The 19,378-nt window shown below is 41.7% G+C and overlaps 1 protein-coding gene across 1 annotated transcript; it reads left to right on the top strand.

The window, feature by feature from the left end:
- The first annotated feature begins 1,412 nt into the window (after window positions 1-1,412).
- On the top strand, window positions 1,413-17,563 carry LOC133219220 (myosin heavy chain, skeletal muscle, adult-like). Its single transcript, XM_061366426.1, has 38 exons — window positions 1,413-1,631; window positions 1,717-1,860; window positions 1,954-2,110; window positions 2,452-2,479; window positions 2,578-2,692; window positions 2,786-2,878; window positions 3,742-3,805; window positions 3,976-4,074; window positions 4,178-4,281; window positions 4,358-4,496; window positions 5,592-5,710; window positions 5,804-5,953; window positions 6,631-6,801; window positions 7,592-7,901; window positions 8,018-8,103; window positions 8,623-8,710; window positions 8,803-8,920; window positions 9,089-9,212; window positions 9,298-9,434; window positions 9,531-9,786; window positions 11,043-11,285; window positions 11,517-11,693; window positions 11,774-11,919; window positions 12,006-12,096; window positions 12,184-12,573; window positions 12,687-12,813; window positions 12,912-13,030; window positions 13,298-13,494; window positions 13,834-14,017; window positions 14,104-14,269; window positions 14,442-14,566; window positions 14,779-15,087; window positions 15,240-15,443; window positions 15,844-15,969; window positions 16,065-16,235; window positions 16,322-16,426; window positions 16,557-16,652; window positions 17,255-17,563. The coding sequence occupies exons 1-38, from the start codon at window positions 1,428-1,430 to the stop codon at window positions 17,408-17,410; spliced, it is 5,838 nt and encodes a 1,945-aa protein (XP_061222410.1). The 5' UTR covers window positions 1,413-1,427; the 3' UTR covers window positions 17,411-17,563.
- Window positions 17,564-19,378: the final 1,815 nt, after the last annotated feature.

Below are 19,378 nucleotides of genomic sequence, written 5' to 3' on the forward strand. Positions count from 1 at the left end.
CTGCTTTACCCTATATTCAAACCCAGTATGATTACAGTAAAGGCAGTGGGGTGCCTAGGGCTGATAAAGATCTCAAGTGAATCATGGAATCATAGAACAGTCCAGGTTGGAAGTGACCTCGGAAGATCATCTGGTCCAGTCTTTGAGTGGCTGTGTTTGAAGTCTCTGACCACTGTTGGCAGACCAGTAAATCCCCATGGGCACATTTCTCACTTCTGCTTAATTGACTTAACAAGGAGCGAGGCAAGCTGGCTTCCAATCTTTGCTCTTGCAACAGTAGAACTGGACCCAGATGATCAGAGTAATTAAAACAGTGTGTGAATTAATGTGTTATTATGCCCAAAACTTGTTATGAAATAACTAAAGAAGTAGGAGTAGAAAGAACGGTAATACGAGCAGAATACACTGCTTGTCATCTCTGTAAAACACAACACTGTTGTTTTTTCCATTTATCGCTCTGCCTGTTCTCTATCTCAAAAAATGGAAGCTGCAGCCCTCCTCTGTAAGCAGCCACCTGTTCCTCCAGGGGCAAAGGAAGAATTATCATGTTGCTCTCTCATTTTAATAGAACAGAATATTAAAGGTTGTGTGAATGTTAAGTACATACGTCTATACATGATAGCATTAACAAAGAAAAAGATTTCCTTAGCTGCTCACAGTATTTAGGGGCAGGGGGGCAAATTTTTCAGAGAAATATTATTGGCTTTAAAATACCTAACTTTTAGAATTCCTTTCAGTCTTCATGCTTCAATCTGTTATCCCCTGAAATGATATTAATTTTTAAAAAGTAAAGAAACTAATAGCAATAGAGTTGTCACTGTGTTTTGGAACAGTATTAGTCTTCTTTTCACAGGCATTGTAGCCATTTATTCCTGGATTCTAGAACTCACTAAAGCTAGCAAATAATTGTAGAATTAATACAATGATAAAAACACTTCAGAGAGTGAAACAAAGCCATCAAGATACTTGAGTTGTCTATATACCATTTAAGACAATGGTGTATGAGACTTCTGAGCTTTCTGAATTAGTATCACTTGGGAAGAAACTGCATTATACTAATTTCAAGTGAATTTTAAAAGAATGCCTCAGCTGCTGAAAGGAATTTTCAGGTTCTCAACTTCACAGTGTAGTGCCTAAACACTTGACTACTAAGTGACTATCAATTACTTAAATGTAATTTCAGTATAGTGGACTCTACAACAAATGATCTCCTGAAAAATAATTTCCACAATTTCCACAAATGTTGACTCACACTAATGCAAAAATATAGAATTATATCCAAAAAAGCTAAGAATAATATTAATACAGTATCTTTCTTTTCCCATCTTTTCTTCTGCTAACAACTGCTTACTTTTTGACACATTTGAGCAACACATCTGCTCTTCCACAGTGTTCTCTGCTGACGAGCCTCTCCACAAGCTGCAGCCATGTCGTCAGACTCCGAGATGGCCGTCTTTGGGGAGGCAGCTCCCTACCTCCGAAAATCAGAAAAGGAGAGAATTGAGGCACAGAATAAGCCTTTTGATGCCAAATCATCGGTCTTTGTGGTGCATCCTAAGGAATCCTTTGTGAAAGGAACAATCCAGAGCAAAGAATCAGGGAAGGTGACTGTCAAGACTGAAGGTGGAGAGGTAAGAAGCAAGGCTGAAGGACACCATTTAATTCTCACTCTTAGTTCTTAGCTGACATACCTGCACCTCCTTCTTCCTCTGACAGACCCTGACCGTGAAGGATGATCAGATCTTTCCCATGAACCCTCCCAAGTATGATAAAATTGAGGACATGGCTATGATGACCCACCTCCATGAACCCGCTGTGCTGTACAACCTCAAAGAGCGTTACGCAGCCTGGATGATCTACGTAAGTACCAGCAGCAGTCTTCCTCTGGGTAGCTGGGAGGAACTGCTCTGCCAGCCTAAGTGGAAGCCAACGTGCTGTCTCCCTTCTCCACAGACCTACTCGGGTCTCTTCTGTGTCACCGTCAACCCCTACAAGTGGCTGCCGGTGTACAACCCGGAGGTGGTGTTGGCCTACCGAGGCAAGAAGCGCCAGGAGGCCCCTCCACACATCTTCTCCATCTCTGACAATGCCTATCAGTTCATGCTGACTGGTGAGTGGTTCTCTTTTTCTCAGAGGGATTGTACCATGAAATTCTCTGAAGGAATACTCTGTCTCACTAATATGAGGAGACTTTGAAAGCTTCCCGGTTCTGATGCATACATAACACTGTGTGTTTTACTATCTTCATACCTTTTTTTCTAGTATTTTAATTGAAAGACACTTCACTTACTGAGGTGTTGTGGAGATATTTTTGTTTGGTTGGTTTGATTTTTAAGTCAACATGACAGCATAGAGTTGAAAACATTAAACTTACCTAGCTATGTTTCATTCTTTCTGTGGTGTTCATTGAGTTTTAAAACTCAATGTACTGTATTTCTGCTTCCTTCATAGATCGCGAGAACCAGTCTATCCTGATCACGTATGTACACTCCCTGCTCTGGTCCCTGTGAGGCTGCCTGGTGCCAGGGAACCTCCTGCCTAACCACACGCTCTCTTCTTCTCTCTTTGGTTGCACAGCGGAGAATCCGGAGCGGGGAAGACTGTGAACACAAAGCGTGTCATCCAGTACTTTGCAACAATTGCAGCGAGTGGGGACAAGAAGAAGGAAGAACAGACATCAGGCAAAATGCAGGCAAATTAATAGACACTGGCTGAAATCTATGCTGATCTCTGCTTCTGATCTGTTTTTTTTAAAGGATAACCAGCAATAATTATCATTCTGCAGGGGACGCTTGAGGATCAAATCATCAGCGCCAACCCACTGCTGGAGGCCTTTGGAAATGCCAAGACTGTGAGGAACGACAACTCCTCACGCTTTGTAAGTGGATTAAGCAAATGATTCCTGAAAAAAAAAACCAGTAAACAGGAGTTTATGGCAGTCGTTCTTTTTTGTTATTCAGCCATTGCGTTTTCAAGAGTGAGACTGAGTTTTCTTAACATGACTTTATCATTTCTTCTAAAGGTAGATCTCCAGAATTCAGGAAGAGTGATTCTATAAACAAAAAATAATTTTCCTTTGCAATGAGATGCAAATCAAAGTAACTGGTCCCATACTCTTTCTGCTATTATGTATTGTAGTGTTAAGCAACAGTTTTGTTTATTTTTACTTATATCTCTGCTCTTTTGCTAAAATGCAGGCAGACAATGCCAAGTAAGAAAAAGATGGAAGTTAGGAAAAAATGGGAAAGAAAGACGGAAAGAGAGAGACAAAGAAAGTAAAAGAAGTCTGAGAGAAACAGGCAGGGGGCGGGGAGACAGAGGGTGGAGAGAGAGTTTCTACTTGTATAATAAGTTTGATTTATGTCAAGTTTAAATCATCAAAACTGAAATGAATTATTCAATACAGGACATTTAAAAGCTGAACTACTTGAATTGTTATTTCTATATCATTAAGGTGACTGCTCTCTGTATGCAGGGTATAGTTAGAAGACTTTGGCTAATGCAATCCACGCATTCCTTCCCATTTGTACATTCAGCATACATTCAGAGCTATGCCTCTGTAGACAATTTTCATGGTGAAAAATGTAGAAGACAACTTTTTGTCAATAATGGAAATATAACAGATTCTTAAGAAAACGTCTCTAGGTAGAAATATTGTGCCCTGTAAAATAAATATCAAACCTCTCAATTTTAGATGTATTTTTATGATGTAAGTATTAAGACACTTTTATTCTTTTAAAGGGCAAATTCATCAGAATTCACTTTGGTGCCACAGGAAAACTTGCTTCTGCTGATATTGAAACATGTAAGACATTTGCCTGAAATACTTGCTCACAATCCATCCATCCATCCATCCAACACCTTCTCACCCAACCATCTATTTTACCTATTTTGCCTTCTCTCTTTTCCTTCTTCTTTTTTTTTTTTTTTTTTTTTTACTGTTTCTTCTTGGTTTTAACCAGATTTTTATTCCAGATCTGCTGGAGAAGTCCAGAGTCACTTTCCAGCTCAAGGCAGAAAGAAGCTACCACATATTCTATCAAATCATGTCCAACAAGAAGCCAGAGCTAATAGGTAGGAAGAATGATCAACTTGAAGGAGAAATTGCTGAACTTCAGTTCACACTATTGCTTGCATGGTTAAACTCAACTTTCATGTCTCCTGTTCTTACTTTCAGACATGCTTCTTATCACCACCAACCCATATGACTACCAGTTTGTTAGTCAAGGTGAAATCACTGTTCCCAGCATTAATGACCAGGAGGAGCTGATGGCTACAGATGTAAGTAAGAATTAAAAAGGTTGTACCTATTTTCATCTCTTCTAGACAAAGCTTTATTTTATTACACCTCTTGCAGAGTGCCATTGACATCCTGGGATTCACCGCTGATGAGAAGACAGCCATCTACAAGCTGACAGGGGCTGTCATGCACTATGGGAACTTGAAGTTCAAGCAGAAACAACGAGAGGAGCAGGCAGAGCCTGATGGCACCGAAGGTATTTGCAACATCTGTGGTTTACCTGTTAGAAATAGAAGTACACTAATAATTAAGTACATGGAAGATGACAAAAGAGAACAATGGAAATGTATGAAAAAGTGTTTAGGTGAGCTAGTACACGCATATGAAACTGCCATCCAAAATATACCCTTTTTTTCAATTACTACCTAATCTTTTTTTGAAGTATAAATTGCATGCATGTCCATAATTCTCTCCTGGGCCACCAGTATTAGAACTTCTTCATAAATCACAAATCATTTAGGAATTTTGCTCAGGTAAAAGGGAACTTTTTTTCCATTTATTTCTTCTCCTTTGGAGATTCAAATCCATAACTGCCACTGCTTAGTATTATTATTACCTAAGTGAAGCATAGGTACAACATAATAGGGAGGAACTGACTCAGGTCTCTGCTTCTTCGCTGACTATTTAATCATTTAAGTATTATCTGTCATCTAATGCATATATGGTTTAAAATGATTGTCTTGCCTACTTCAAAAGAATGCTCTTAGATGGCCATCTTCAGGAATGAATTTTTACGTTTTGCTCTTGAATGAATGAATGTGTTTGGCTTTCTGCAATGACAATAACAGTAAGCCTACCAAAGAGGACACTTCTTAACTGTTACCTCTAGTTTTGGAATGTATTCCCATTTAGGACTATAGCTGCTGCCGAGGAATACAGGTAGCCCAAGTACTTAAAGTGTATGCCTTGGATTAGTGACCACCACTCAAGCAGCCAACCTCCTAATACTTTGGTATTTTGTTGCCTGGCTTACAAATGCCAATTATCATGGACTGAAGTGATGAAATTCAGCTTTCAGGATGAATTTTTAATAAATACACTGTTTCTGGATACTTCTGTGAGGATTTTCAAAAACACAAATAGCATTCAGATGTACTGCTCTGAAAAGCTTTCAAAACATATGCGTTTTGTTTTAATGACTTTAGTGTTTTCCCTGAGATCCACTAAGAAGAATTTGACCACAAGGACATTCAATAATGTTGTTCAGTAATTCAGTTGCTTTGGAATAGGTTCATTGCTCAAAATCATGCATGTCTTGTTAGTCTTAATTTTTCTATTTCTTTCTTCTTAGTGGCTGACAAGGCTGCCTATTTGATGGGTCTGAACTCAGCTGACCTGCTGAAGGCCCTCTGCTACCCCCGAGTCAAGGTTGGGAATGAATATGTGACCAAGGGTCAAACTGTACAGCAGGTAACAACCACCTGGAGACTGGGAACTTCTGGCTGGTACCTCCTACTGTGTGCTCTGAATATTATTTTTCTTCTCCATTCTTCTTTGGTTTAGGTGAACAATTCAGTTGGTGCCCTGGCAAAAGCTGTCTATGAGAAGATGTTCTTGTGGATGGTTGTTCGCATCAACCAACAGCTGGATACCAAGCAGCCCAGACAGTACTTCATTGGTGTCCTGGACATTGCTGGCTTTGAGATCTTTGATGTAAGGATTCTAGGCTTGAGAACTACTCTTGCAGGGGTAGATTGCTATATCACAGAGTAATAAACTTCTGAAGGTTTAACATGATAGTCATCTGCAATTTTCTGGGAAAAGTCCTTCATTCTCTTTTGTAGCACAGAGCAAAATCCTCAGAAGCTTCATCTGTACAAGAACAGTTTTATTGTTTATGTAGAAGTAGCTAATAGAATTTTATATGTTGTAATATTTCAACAGTTTTAGCTTAATGATAGTGATTTAAAAAAAAACCAACATAATTATAATAATATGATAGGAGAAGTGCTAGAGCAGAACTAAGATTTGAAGACCCATTGACAAACATATAAGAGAATAAATGTGTAAAATGTTTAAATAACCAACGAATTAATATCTAAGTGTTTAATCAGAGATTAAAAATTGGAGACTGGGACTGTTTTGGCCAAATAAAAAAAAATGCCAAAATGCTTCATGAATTTTAGGAGGTCCACTAGAAATATCTGCTCCAGAAAAAATCTCTTTTCATTATGCAGATACTTCTGTGGAGAGCTGCATAGAGGTATTGTTATGGTGCAGTCCTGATAATACAGTTTTGTTTTAACTGGGGAGATTTATAAAGGGTTGAGAATGGTCAAGAACTGTGCATGTTGGTGATGGGTGGTTGTTGATTGTTTTCCACCGAGCAGTTCAACAGCTTGGAGCAGCTGTGCATCAACTTCACCAATGAGAAACTGCAACAGTTCTTCAACCACCACATGTTTGTGCTGGAGCAAGAGGAGTACAAGAAGGAAGGAATTGAATGGACATTCATTGACTTTGGGATGGACCTGGCTGCCTGCATTGAGCTCATTGAGAAGGTAATTTTTTAACTCAGAATGCTTGGTATTTTTAGAAATTCATTATTTTAAAATAAAATGGTAAATGCTATTGAAAATAAGGTTTCTTCCATGATCAGATTCATGCATTCAGTTATAGTTCTTGAAATACCTTTTAATCTGTACTATTGCTTATTATGCCCTAGAGATATTAAGAAGTCCACAGGTTAACTATGGAAGTTAACCTCACGCACCAACTCTGAGTGGAAAGTATCTCCACTTGCTTGATTAAAGTATTTTTAATTTTTTAATTTTTTTTTTTTTTATTTCAAAACCACTGACTACCACCCAAAGTAAAATAAAATGTTTTTTTAAGGTCCTGGCATGAAGTTGTTTGGACAATATATTATTTTCTAGATGGTTCACAGCAAAGTAAGCACAAGCCAATAAAGTCAGTACCTGACCTTTGAGTGCAAGAAACTGAAAGAAATTTCTTGTAGTTCTGTATAACTTAAGGATTTGATTAAAAGTAGAGAAACTGGAGTACATATGCAACAGACACATTTTTTAAAGATATTTTCAAATATAATATTTCTCCTTGCAATTTTTTTGCATAGTTTTTGGCATAAGAAAACATTCCTAAAGCACTCTTCCAAAGTGGGATTCAAGCAGGTGAATCTTTTAAATTCACTTTTCTAAAAAGAAATATTCTTCATGACAAGAGTATTGGTTCATTTTTCAGCTTCCTGTATTTTACTATATTCTCTTTCAGAACAAGTAGTGATCACATTATTATACAGCATTATCTCTTCTTTATTGTACTGTCTTCCAGCCCATGGGCATCTTCTCCATCCTGGAAGAGGAGTGCATGTTCCCCAAGGCAACTGACACCTCTTTCAAGAACAAGCTCTATGACCAGCACCTGGGCAAGTCCAGTAACTTCCAGAAGCCAAAGCCTGCCAAAGGCAAGGCCGAGGCTCACTTCTCACTGGTGCACTATGCTGGCACGGTGGACTACAACATCACTGGCTGGCTTGAGAAGAACAAAGACCCTCTGAATGAAACAGTCATTGGGTTGTACCAGAAATCATCTGTAAAGACACTGGCTTTACTTTTTGCCTCCTATGGTGGAGCAGAAGCTGGTTAGTTTTCTAAAATTCGTTTTTTTTTCTCTAAAATTCTGTTTGCAAACATTTTTTTATATGAAAAGGTGCAGCAAAAAAGAGATGATATTTAAAAACTTTTTTTATTTTTGAAGAGGCTAGTGGTGGTGGAGCTGGTGGGGGAAAGAAGGGTGGCAAGAAGAAGGGTTCTTCTTTCCAGACAGTCTCAGCTCTTTTCCGGGTAAAGTATGAATTATGTTATCAGTTAATTAACATAAATATAGTTTCAAATCTGAGCTATATAAAATCCTGTTCTTTTCATGATGTTGATTTTATAATGAAACAATAGAAATTTTGAATAGAGCAGATGTTATTCACTGCCTTTTCCCAGTAATTATTTGTTCACATTTGGGATTTGTTTCAAGCAGTCTTCAGCTGGCTCCCTGAATTTTATCAAAAGTCCACTTAAATTCTTTGTGAAAAAAATCTTTTAGAGTCTGGGATGTAATATAAATATTAATCCTGTAAAGACTTGTGTTAAAATATTCACACAGTACTGTTTATTTTCTACAGATTAAGGTGAAGGATTTATTTATTTTGGTTTTCTTATTTTAACGAGAATACAAAAGATTAATTAAATATATATTTTGAATTTGAAAGCTACTTCCTCCTAAGAGTCACTGTATTAGTTTTTTGGCATGAAGATACAGAAAATACAAAAGTAAAATTTTAAACTAAGCTACAACATATGTTCCCACAGGAGAACTTAAACAAATTGATGACCAACCTACGGAGCACTCATCCTCATTTTGTGCGTTGCATCATCCCAAATGAAACAAAAACACCTGGTAAGATGCTCAAGCAGAAAGAGAACTTGCTCTGATACAGCCATTCCCCTTTGCAATGGAAACTGGTGTTCATTTATGGTTTGTATTGCTAGGTGCCATGGAGCATGAACTGGTACTTCATCAACTGCGTTGTAACGGTGTGCTGGAAGGCATCAGGATTTGCAGGAAAGGTTTCCCCAGCAGAGTGCTCTATGCTGACTTCAAACAGAGGTAACAGAGCTGCACTCCTCAGCATCATTAAAAGTAACTCTGGTTCATTCATATGGCTTCATTCAGGCTGTGGTCTGTTGTCACAACTAGTTACATTTGAGCTGGTGGGTTCAGTAGCTAGTGTGTATTGGATGAGAAAAAGTACCGTTCTCATTTCTCCTTTGACAGATACAAGGTACTTAATGCCAGTGCAATCCCAGAGGGACAGTTCATTGACAGCAAGAAGGCTTCTGAGAAGCTTCTTGGGTCAATTGATGTGGACCATACCCAGTACAAATTTGGACACACCAAGGTACAAATCTTTCTTGAGTCATTCATTGCATCTCTGTGCTCTGCTCTACCTGCCAGTGATGTGCAGCAACATTCCCTTTCTCAAGGTGTTCTTCAAAGCTGGGCTGCTGGGACTCCTGGAGGAGATGAGGGATGAGAAGCTGGCACAGCTCATCACCCGCACACAGGCCAGATGTAGGGGCTTCCTGATGAGAGTGGAGTACCAGAGAATGGTGGAGAGAAGGTAGACATTCCTCATCTTCCGTTAAAGTCACTTAGGGGAAAGTGTTGACACTCGTCCTCCTGAAAATATTTAATGTATTTTTTAATTCTTTTTCAGGGAGTCCATCTTCTGCATCCAGTACAATATTCGTGCATTCATGAATGTGAAGCACTGGCCCTGGATGAAGCTGTTCTTCAAGATCAAGCCCTTGCTGAAGAGTGCAGAATCTGAGAAAGAGATGGCCACTATGAAGGAAGAATTTGAGAAAACCAAAGAAGAGCTTGCAAAGTCTGAGGCAAAGAGGAAGGAGCTGGAGGAGAAAATGGTGAAACTTGTGCAAGAGAAAAATGATCTGCAGCTCCAAGTGCAGGCTGTGAGTGACTTCTGAATTGCTTTTTTAACAGGGGAAATGAGAAAATAATATCTAACCCTTCTTCCATACTAAAGAACTATCAAATTGCACACTTTACAAAATATTTTATATTGTATGCCCTTTAAAAAAAAGGTAAAATTCAGACCAACTTCTTTCCAACCCAGTCTCACTATTAAAAAGCTAAAGAGTAACTTTTTAGTCCTAATGCTTATATGTCTCCATGTGATTTCATGACATAAGGCGTCAGTGTAGTCACTGTTGTGTATTTAGTGGAGTAGACACAGCGACTGGATTGACTAACTATACCTTAATTCAGTTATAAACATGTAAAGCCTAATATTCTTAGAGCATATCTCACTCGGGCTCCTGTAGCTCCCGGAAGACACAGATGGCCATTGCATCCTACCACACAAGACCAGCCTTATATGTTTGCTCCAAAGCCATTTTTGCCTGTCTGTCCATTTGAGCCAAAATTGAAACTTCTCCTGGAACACTGAATTCTAGTACGCTGGGTTGCCCAGGGAAGTTGAAAATGCTCTGTTCCTGGCGGTGTTAAAGGCCAGGCTGGACAGAGCCTTGGGTGACATGGTTTAGTGTGAGGTGTCCCTGCCCATGGCAGGGGGGTTGGAACTTGATGATCTTAAGGTCCTTTCCAACCCTAACTAATCTGTGATTCTATGATTCTAAGAAACAGATGCTCTTTGCATCCTACCACACAAGACCAGCCTTATATGTTTGCTCCAAAGCCATTTCACTTCCTGGGACACTCTAGGCAACACGTAGGCAGTATCCTTGGAGTGTCCATTTCAGGGAAAGGTGAATCTTTCTCTGGAACACTGACTTTTAGTATCCACTTGCTGTATTGGCCGGGTATAAATATACTAATACGAGTTTCAAAATTTTCTCAAGGGTGGAATTATTTACATTTCTCAGTGCATCTACATAAAATTGAATATGTGGAATTATAAAATACTATCACTCATAACTTTCTAAAGGAGAAAAGGAAAACATCAATTAAATCCAAGTAAGCCACCCACATACCTGCAATAAACAAGGTGACATATAATGTATCTAGACACAGTATGTGATGATGAAAAAGGTCATGTAAAAGTGAAAGTGATCAAAACAATTTTCAAAATGGCTAATTTGCAATGTAATTATGCAGTAATCATTTCTCAAAAAGTAATCCCAAAGGTCTTGCTGATACACACATGTTCCTTCAAAATAAAATAAACTTTCCTGTGTTTTCCCACCAGGAAGCTGATGCTTTAGCTGATGCTGAGGAAAGATGTGACCAGCTCATCAAAACTAAAATCCAGCTGGAAGCCAAAGTGAAGGAGGTGACTGAAAGGGCTGAGGATGAAGAAGAAATTAATGCTGAGTTGACAGCCAAGAAGAGGAAACTGGAGGATGAATGTTCGGAGCTGAAGAAAGATATTGATGACCTTGAGTTAACATTGGCCAAAGTGGAGAAGGAAAAGCATGCCACTGAAAACAAGGTACACACCCAAGGAATCACATCAGGGATCAAATAATCATTGCTTCTTGAAGCAAAAGAGCCTGCTACCCAGGACATACTAGCTTTGGAAGATCTTAGCTGGCTCTCACGTCTGTAGCAAAAGGAATAATGCAACTCCTTGTTAAGCCCTCACTTGAGTAGCAAAAGGAATGATACAACTCCTGGCTAAGTACTGTAAAGTGAACATTTCACTGCATGCTTATATCTGTAGGTGAAAAACCTCACAGAGGAGATGGCAGCCCTGGATGAGACCATTGTCAAGCTGACAAAAGAGAAGAAAGCCCTCCAAGAGGCCCATCAGCAGACACTGGATGACCTGCAGGCAGAAGAGGATAAAGTCAATACACTCACCAAAGCTAAAACCAAGCTGGAGCAACAAGTGGACGATGTAAGTAAAGATGCATATGAGAAGATTAAAGCTGTTACAGTCAGGCACTAACAGCAGAACACTGATGGTCTTTGCTGTAGCTGGAAGGCTCCCTGGAGCAAGAGAAAAAACTGCGCATGGACCTTGAGAGAGCCAAGAGGAAACTTGAAGGAGACCTGAAGCTGGCCCAAGACAGCATCATGGATCTGGAAAATGATAAGCAGCAACTGGATGAGAAACTGAAGAAGTAAGTGTGGTGTGGAGCATGTGAGTGCTGGGCTGGTGTGCTTGTCTTTTTTCTTTCAGCTCTAACATGGTTTTCTTTGCCCAAAGGAAAGATTTTGAAATTAGCCAGATCCAGAGCAAAATTGAGGATGAACAAGCCCTGGGCATGCAATTACAGAAGAAGATCAAGGAGCTTCAGGCAAGTCTCTGTTCCTTGCCCCTCTCACAAAACTTCAGGTCAGATAAGAGAAGGGCACGGGTGTGAATGGTCCCTGGTGTTCCCCAGGCTCGTATTGAGGAACTGGAGGAGGAAATTGAGGCAGAGCGAACCTCTCGGGCAAAAGCAGAGAAGCATCGGTCTGACCTCTCGAGGGAGCTGGAGGAGATCAGCGAGCGCCTGGAAGAAGCAGGAGGGGCTACAGCAGCTCAGATTGAGATGAACAAGAAGCGTGAGGCCGAGTTCCAGAAGATGCGTCGTGACCTCGAAGAGGCCACACTGCAGCACGAAGCCACGGCTGCTGCCCTGCGCAAGAAGCACGCGGACAGCACCGCTGAGCTTGGGGAGCAGATCGACAATCTGCAGCGAGTGAAGCAGAAGCTGGAGAAAGAGAAGAGTGAGCTGAAGATGGAGATTGACGACCTGGCCAGTAACATGGAGTCTGTCTCCAAAGCCAAGGTGTGCAACTTCTAGATATTTCTGCCCGAACGGAATTCTGTTAAATTTAAGTTTTTGCAGCTGCTATTATTAAGAATTAGCATCATTAACTACTTCCATGTATTACCACACAGGCAAATCTGGAGAAGATGTGTCGCACCCTGGAAGATCAGCTGAGTGAGATTAAGACAAAGGAAGAAGAGCATCAGCGCATGATCAATGACCTCAGTGCTCAAAGAGCTCGTCTGCAGACAGAAGCAGGTGAGAGAACCTCCTCTATGTCCTTGAAAGAAAGAGCATTTCTAAGTTTTGAGTCACAAATGACATCGTATATATTTTCTTTCTTTGTGCTTTGCTAGGTGAATATTCACGCCAAGTGGATGAAAAAGATGCTCTGATTTCTCAGCTGTCAAGAGGCAAGCAGGCTTTCACCCAACAGATTGAGGAGCTCAAGAGGCACTTAGAGGAAGAGATAAAGGTAATGACTTTTCCTACAGCTGGCCAGGTAAAACATTCTAACCTTCACACTGCCTAGTGGCAATAGGGTCTGCTCAGCAGAAGCCACAGCGCGGGAAGGTTTTCATTTCTGCAGGGGATGTGACTACAGGATTCTATCCTCAGGTCTACATCTGTCCTTTATTGCAAACAGCCCCTCACATGTCATGCTCCCAATGTTAAACTAATTCATTTAGGAGAGATTTCCTATGATTTTACCATTCCTGGCACAATCCCACTCTCTACCCAGGCCAAGAACGCGCTGGCCCATGCCTTGCAGTCTGCTCGCCATGACTGTGACTTGCTCCGGGAGCAATATGAGGAGGAGCAGGAAGCCAAGGGGGAGCTGCAGCGCGCCCTGTCCAAGGCCAACAGCGAAGTGGCCCAGTGGAGAACCAAATATGAGACAGATGCTATTCAGCGCACGGAGGAGCTGGAAGAGGCCAAGTACGTGGAGAAGTTGGGGAAGACTAAAAAAGGGGTATACTAACTAGGGAAATTGAAGACAAAACTGTGATATTGTCATAAAAAATTGAAACTGTGCACTTGAGCAAGATAAGTGCAGAAGTAAAGTATATCATCAAAAGGTTGTGGTATAGGATATGTAGATGAAAACAATACTCTGACCCAGAGAATGTTACGGAAAACCTTTGGACTGGCTAGTAGTGGATATCTGTGCATAGGATATATAATCATGAAGTGTTAAAATGCGCTATAGTGAAAAGACCTATGGTGAAAAGCCTCTGCTTTGCTGTCAAATAATGATCTGTGCTTAAAACCTTCCAGGAAGAAGCTGGCACAGCGCCTGCAGGATGCAGAAGAACATGTTGAAGCTGTCAATGCCAAATGTGCCTCCCTGGAAAAGACAAAGCAGAGGCTGCAGAATGAAGTGGAAGACCTGATGATTGATGTGGAGAGATCAAATGCTGCATGTGCAGCTCTGGATAAGAAGCAGAAGAACTTTGACAAGGTCTTTCAGGCTCCAGACTGGGGGCTCCTGGGGAAAACATCCCCTCCTGATTGTCACATCCATACTGACACTCGCTTTCTCTTCAGATCCTGGCAGAATGGAAGCAGAAGTATGAGGAAACACAGGCTGAGCTGGAAGCCTCCCAGAAAGAATGTCGCTCTCTCAGCACGGAGCTGTTTAAGATGAAGAATGCCTATGAGGAGTCCTTGGACCACCTGGAAACGCTGAAGCGCGAGAACAAGAACTTGCAGCGTAAGTCCCTGGCCCTCTGCTCCTGGCAGGGCTTTCTCAGCACCCACCAGTACCCACCACTACACATGGGTCTGTGCCTTCAGGTGGGCAAAGATGCCTGTCATGTTGGTGTGTGAGGGCCCTTCCCATTCTGCCCTGTGCCCGTCCATGGCATTGGTCCTTGTTCCCACAGAGGAGATTTCTGACCTCACGGAGCAGATTGCCGAGGGAGGAAAAGCGATTCATGAGCTGGAGAAAGTCAAGAAGCAGATTGAGCAGGAGAAATCTGAAATCCAGGCTGCCTTGGAGGAAGCTGAGGTACATGTCCGTATTGATTGCTTTCCAGAGAGGTCTACTGACAGAGTGAAAAATCTTGAGGCTGTCAATGGACATCAAAGCCTCAGTTTCCATAACATTCAAAGAAAAAGGTTCCTTTTTTTTTTTTTTTTTTTTTTTTATAAGTGTTAGCTTGGAATAAAATAGCTGTATGTAAAATTCTGTCACTGACACCCTGCTTCTTTTTTACTTAGGCCTCCCTAGAACATGAGGAGGGGAAGATCCTGCGCCTCCAGCTTGAGCTCAACCAGGTCAAGGCTGAGATTGACAGGAGGATAGCAGAGAAAGATGAGGAAATTGATCAGATGAAGAGAAATCACCTCAGAATTGTGGAGTCCATGCAGAGCACCCTGGATGCTGAGATCAGGAGCAGGAATGAAGCCCTGCGTCTCAAGAAGAAGATGGAGGGAGACCTGAATGAAATGGAGATCCAGCTCAGCCATGCCAACCGCTTGGCTGCTGAGGCACAGAAGAACCTGAGAAATACACAGGGAGTGCTCAAGGTACAGCACAATGAAACAGGTTCTCACTGGTTAATGAATCAACTAAATATTTCCCTCTTGTGCAATTCTGTCAGATTTATACTGATGTAAAAATAGGAAATAGGAAAATAGAAAAAAAGCCACCTCCCAATCTGTCTTATTTCCCTCTCCAGGATACCCAGATACACTTGGACGATGCTCTGAGGACACAGGAGGACCTGAAGGAGCAGGTGGCCATGGTGGAGCGCCGAGCAAACCTGTTGCAGGCTGAAATTGAGGAGCTACGGGCAGCCCTGGAGCAGACGGAGCGGTCAAGGAAAGTGGCTGAGCAGGAGCTTCTGGATGCCACTGAACGTGTGCAGCTCCTCCACACTCAGGTTGATTAATGCAATTCAAAATCTCAAGATTTTGAATAGCATTATTTTTTATTTCACTTTTCACACTTTTTTATTTCACTTTCCACATTTTTCATCTGTGTGAACTCTTAAATCACCTCTTGTAAGTAAAAGCTTAACCTGAACCAGAACTGTAACCCTTTTTCCAAGAATTGGGTTATTGGTAAATGAGTAGGATTGTACATACAGGAGTAAGAAATGTTTCTTAGAATTTCAAGAACTCTCTGCTGTCTAGGTGTGTCAGACCCTCAAAAGATGCATCATTTGAAGGACAATGCTAATTTGACATACTTTGATGACAAGTTAAAATTAAAACAGTTGATTACTAAACCCAGTGTTTCGTTCTGGAACTAAGGGGACAATATTTGTTGTTGTTCAACAGAACACCAGCTTGATCAATACCAAGAAGAAGCTGGAAACAGACATTGCCCAAATCCAGGGGGAGATGGAAGATACCATCCAGGAAGCCCGCAATGCTGAAGAGAAGGCCAAGAAGGCCATCACAGATGTGAGTTGGCGGCTCCTTTCATTGCTGAGGGTGGCTGTATTCTCCCCCAAAATGTCTCCAGACCCAAAATGGCTTTGACCCTTTGCTCTTCTCAGGCAGCCATGATGGCAGAAGAGCTGAAGAAGGAGCAGGACACCAGCGCCCACCTGGAGAGGATGAAGAAGAACCTGGACCAGACGGTGAAGGACCTGCAGCTCCGTCTGGATGAGGCTGAGCAGTTGGCACTGAAAGGAGGCAAGAAGCAAATCCAGAAGCTGGAGGCCAGAGTGCGTAGGGCTGGTGTTTGTGCAAGAGTGAGCATGTCCCTTGGAGAGATAGCAGGGAAGCTCCAAAGATGGGTTTGTGATTGCAGGTGCGGGAGCTGGAAGGGGAGGTTGATGCTGAGCAGAAGCGCAGCGCTGAGGCCGTGAAGGGTGTGCGCAAGTATGAGAGGAGGGTGAAGGAGCTGACCTACCAGGTAAGGCAGGTGGTGTCCTTGCTCTCACAGCAAGTCCTATTTTGCACACACCATCCCTAAGGGGAATTCTTAACCTCACATGATGAAGAACTAATAGTTCACTTTCTTTTCTGTTTGCCAACCACTCTAGTCTGAGGAAGACCGGAAGAATATTCTCAGGCTCCAGGATCTGGTGGACAAGCTGCAAATGAAAGTGAAATCCTACAAGAGACAAGCAGAGGAGGCTGTAAGTATTGCCTGAAGAATAGGCACGTTGCATCGGAGCAGCAGGCTCATTGAGATGACTATAAATATCAGGAAATGGACATGAAAGTAACTGCCAAGACCCACCAGTCTTGGCCATGCCATTTAGTTTCCTGCTAGGAGGCCTTTCTGATTTCTGGGCACACTTGGGCAGTCAGGGATGAACTGAGGGAAGTTCTGCAGCCTGTGTTATACAGCAGGTCAGACTAAACAATTCCAGCGGCCACAGCATCTGACTGAGAATTTCATGACTCTGCTAGTAATCAATAGCAGAAGGCTTCAGCCTCTTTTTCAACATGAAATGTCACACTATGTGCATGAAGTAGTGGGAGGATAAATATCTAAATCACAAATTCAAGTGATGAGATTTCTCCTCAGTTGTGACACAGTGCTGGTGAAGCTTGTGACACTAGGATCCTGAATAAGGGAGGATAAGGAAGTCTGTGTGGTGCTTTTGTGTAGCAGGTGGAGGATGGAAGTTTGTGCCTTCCCCAGGGAAGAGCTGTAGCCTTTCAAGGCTGAGGTGCAGAAGCAGTGAAACCCCTGCCCTGAGCTCCTCACCACCAACTCCCTCTCCCCGCACAGGAGGAGCTGTCCAATGTCAACCTCTCCAAGTTCCGCAAGATCCAGCACGAGCTGGAGGAAGCTGAGGAGCGGGCTGACATTGCAGAGTCCCAGGTCAACAAGCTCCGAGCCAAGAGCCGGGAGTTTCATGGCAAGAAGATAGAAGAGGAAGAGTGAGGCTGTCCTGAGGCAGCAAAGTGACCTGAGGGCTGCACAAAATGTGAACCTCTTGGTCGTTTTCTCCTGTAATTAGTTTTTGTAGCCATGTCAATGTCTAGTGAATAAAGACCATAGATTCCTCTGCATATACACCAGAAGCAGTTCTTTTGCCTGTTACAATTCAATTCTGCAATTGTATAAATCTGAAGCATTTACAAACAAAACATTTTATTTCATGTAACCCTTGGATAGCAGTAGGTTCTTAATTATTCCATCTCTAGTATTTCTCTACTATCTTATTACATTACTGGGTAGGAAATAACACTGATTTAATTCCCATACTTGGAAGAGGTTAGGTTCATGGCAAAGGCAGGAGAAGTATCTTGTCTGTCCTAGCGCAGCAAATATATTTCTACCTTGGGGAGTTCTTTCTCTGAATGGGTGCACTACACAGAGGCTTTCTCTGCTGGTCCCATTCACATTTTGACAAGCTGCATTTAGAGGCAAGTTGTCTCATTAAAAAGGAAAAAATGGAGTCGCAAACCCATCTGAACGTCTCTGAGTCCTCATGGAGTAACTTATGGAAGAACTGAGGTGCTGCCTCCTTTGAACAAGCCAGGTGAAGGCCATGAACTGTAGAAAGTGGCTTTTTATTGGGCAAAACTAAAGATCAGATACATTTTTTTTATAGAAGATGTTATTAATAATGAGTTCTAAAGCAAAACAAGCAATGTATTTGGTTAAGAAGACATTGCAGTTTGTTACCTTCTCTTGGAAAGAGAATAGCCAAAATTCAGTTAGACAGAATAGCCAAAATTAAGACATAATGCTTCTGTTGTAAAGTAAATGGAGATTGATGAACAGACTGGTAAAAGTGTCAACAAGAGGACTCAGTATGGGATAAACCCCAATCAACATAATGTGTAGATCTAGCAAAACTAGCTGCTAACTGCAACAGACTGCTGCAGTATGATATAGTGTTTTCTAGTACTGAAATAACGATATAATTCTATAATAAGCTTTTGTGCCAAAGAACAACATGTAGTTATGTAAATACAAAAAGCTAAAAGAACTACGTTGATAATGAAGTTTCCAAGTGGGAATAATTCTGGGAACACTACAGCTTTAAAGAAATCACAGTACTGAGAGCTTTTCAGAGATAAAACAACCCAAACATCCTACCTGTCTGACTCTTCCATCAGTGGATGAGTTGTAATGTAGATACTAAGTGCATCCTGGCTGGATAAAACAGAAAAAAGTCACCAACATAATGTGTGCTGATGTGAATTCTTAAATGACAGCCGGTTTCCTGCAAGGCAAGTAGTAATTAAAATGTGGAACAGCCATTCTGGCAGCACTGGACCATTCTGCATCACATAGTTGCTCAGGGCAGATTCTACAGCCAGGTGTCAGGAAGGGTAAAGGAGAGTAATCTCTCACACTGCAGGGACACTTACAGGTCTCTCGAGGTTCCTGACTAGCTCTACACCGCTGCATTTCCAGGGAGTACTTCAAGAAGCTGTGAAGTTGCTGGGGAAAGGAGCTGGGGTTGGAGTTGCAGCAGGGGAGCTGCAGAGGAGGCAGCAGGAAGAAAACCTTTTGCACTGACCACAGCTGTCAGCATGTTTGAAGGATTAGGAGGTCCTCCTTCTCACAAACATGCTGAGGTTCAGACCCAAGGACTCCTCCCATGTTCTAAATATGGATGTAGTTTGCTGGGCAACAGCTGAATATATTAAAGGAAAAGATGACAGCCTGTGTTGACTCCTGTGTCACCTTAAGTGATGCTCTTGAGAGAGACCATCATTACGGGTGAAGCTGTAAAAGCTGCATCAATGCCAGCAGTATCTGGGCATCAAAGAAGGGAAACAACCTCTTTCCTCTCCCCCTTCACACACCATGATACTGTGAAGCAGATGGGATACTTTCTTATCAGACAAAATCTCTGTTGTCAGAACTTGAAAGGAAGCAAAAGGATTTTGTTTT

Source organism: Neopsephotus bourkii, unplaced genomic scaffold (assembly GCF_033783945.1).
Source record: "Neopsephotus bourkii isolate Nb327-2 ecotype Australia unplaced genomic scaffold, CSIRO-AGI_Nbou_v1 NB_5, whole genome shotgun sequence".
In the NCBI taxonomy this organism is placed as follows: domain Eukaryota; kingdom Metazoa; phylum Chordata; class Aves; order Psittaciformes; family Psittacidae; genus Neopsephotus; species Neopsephotus bourkii.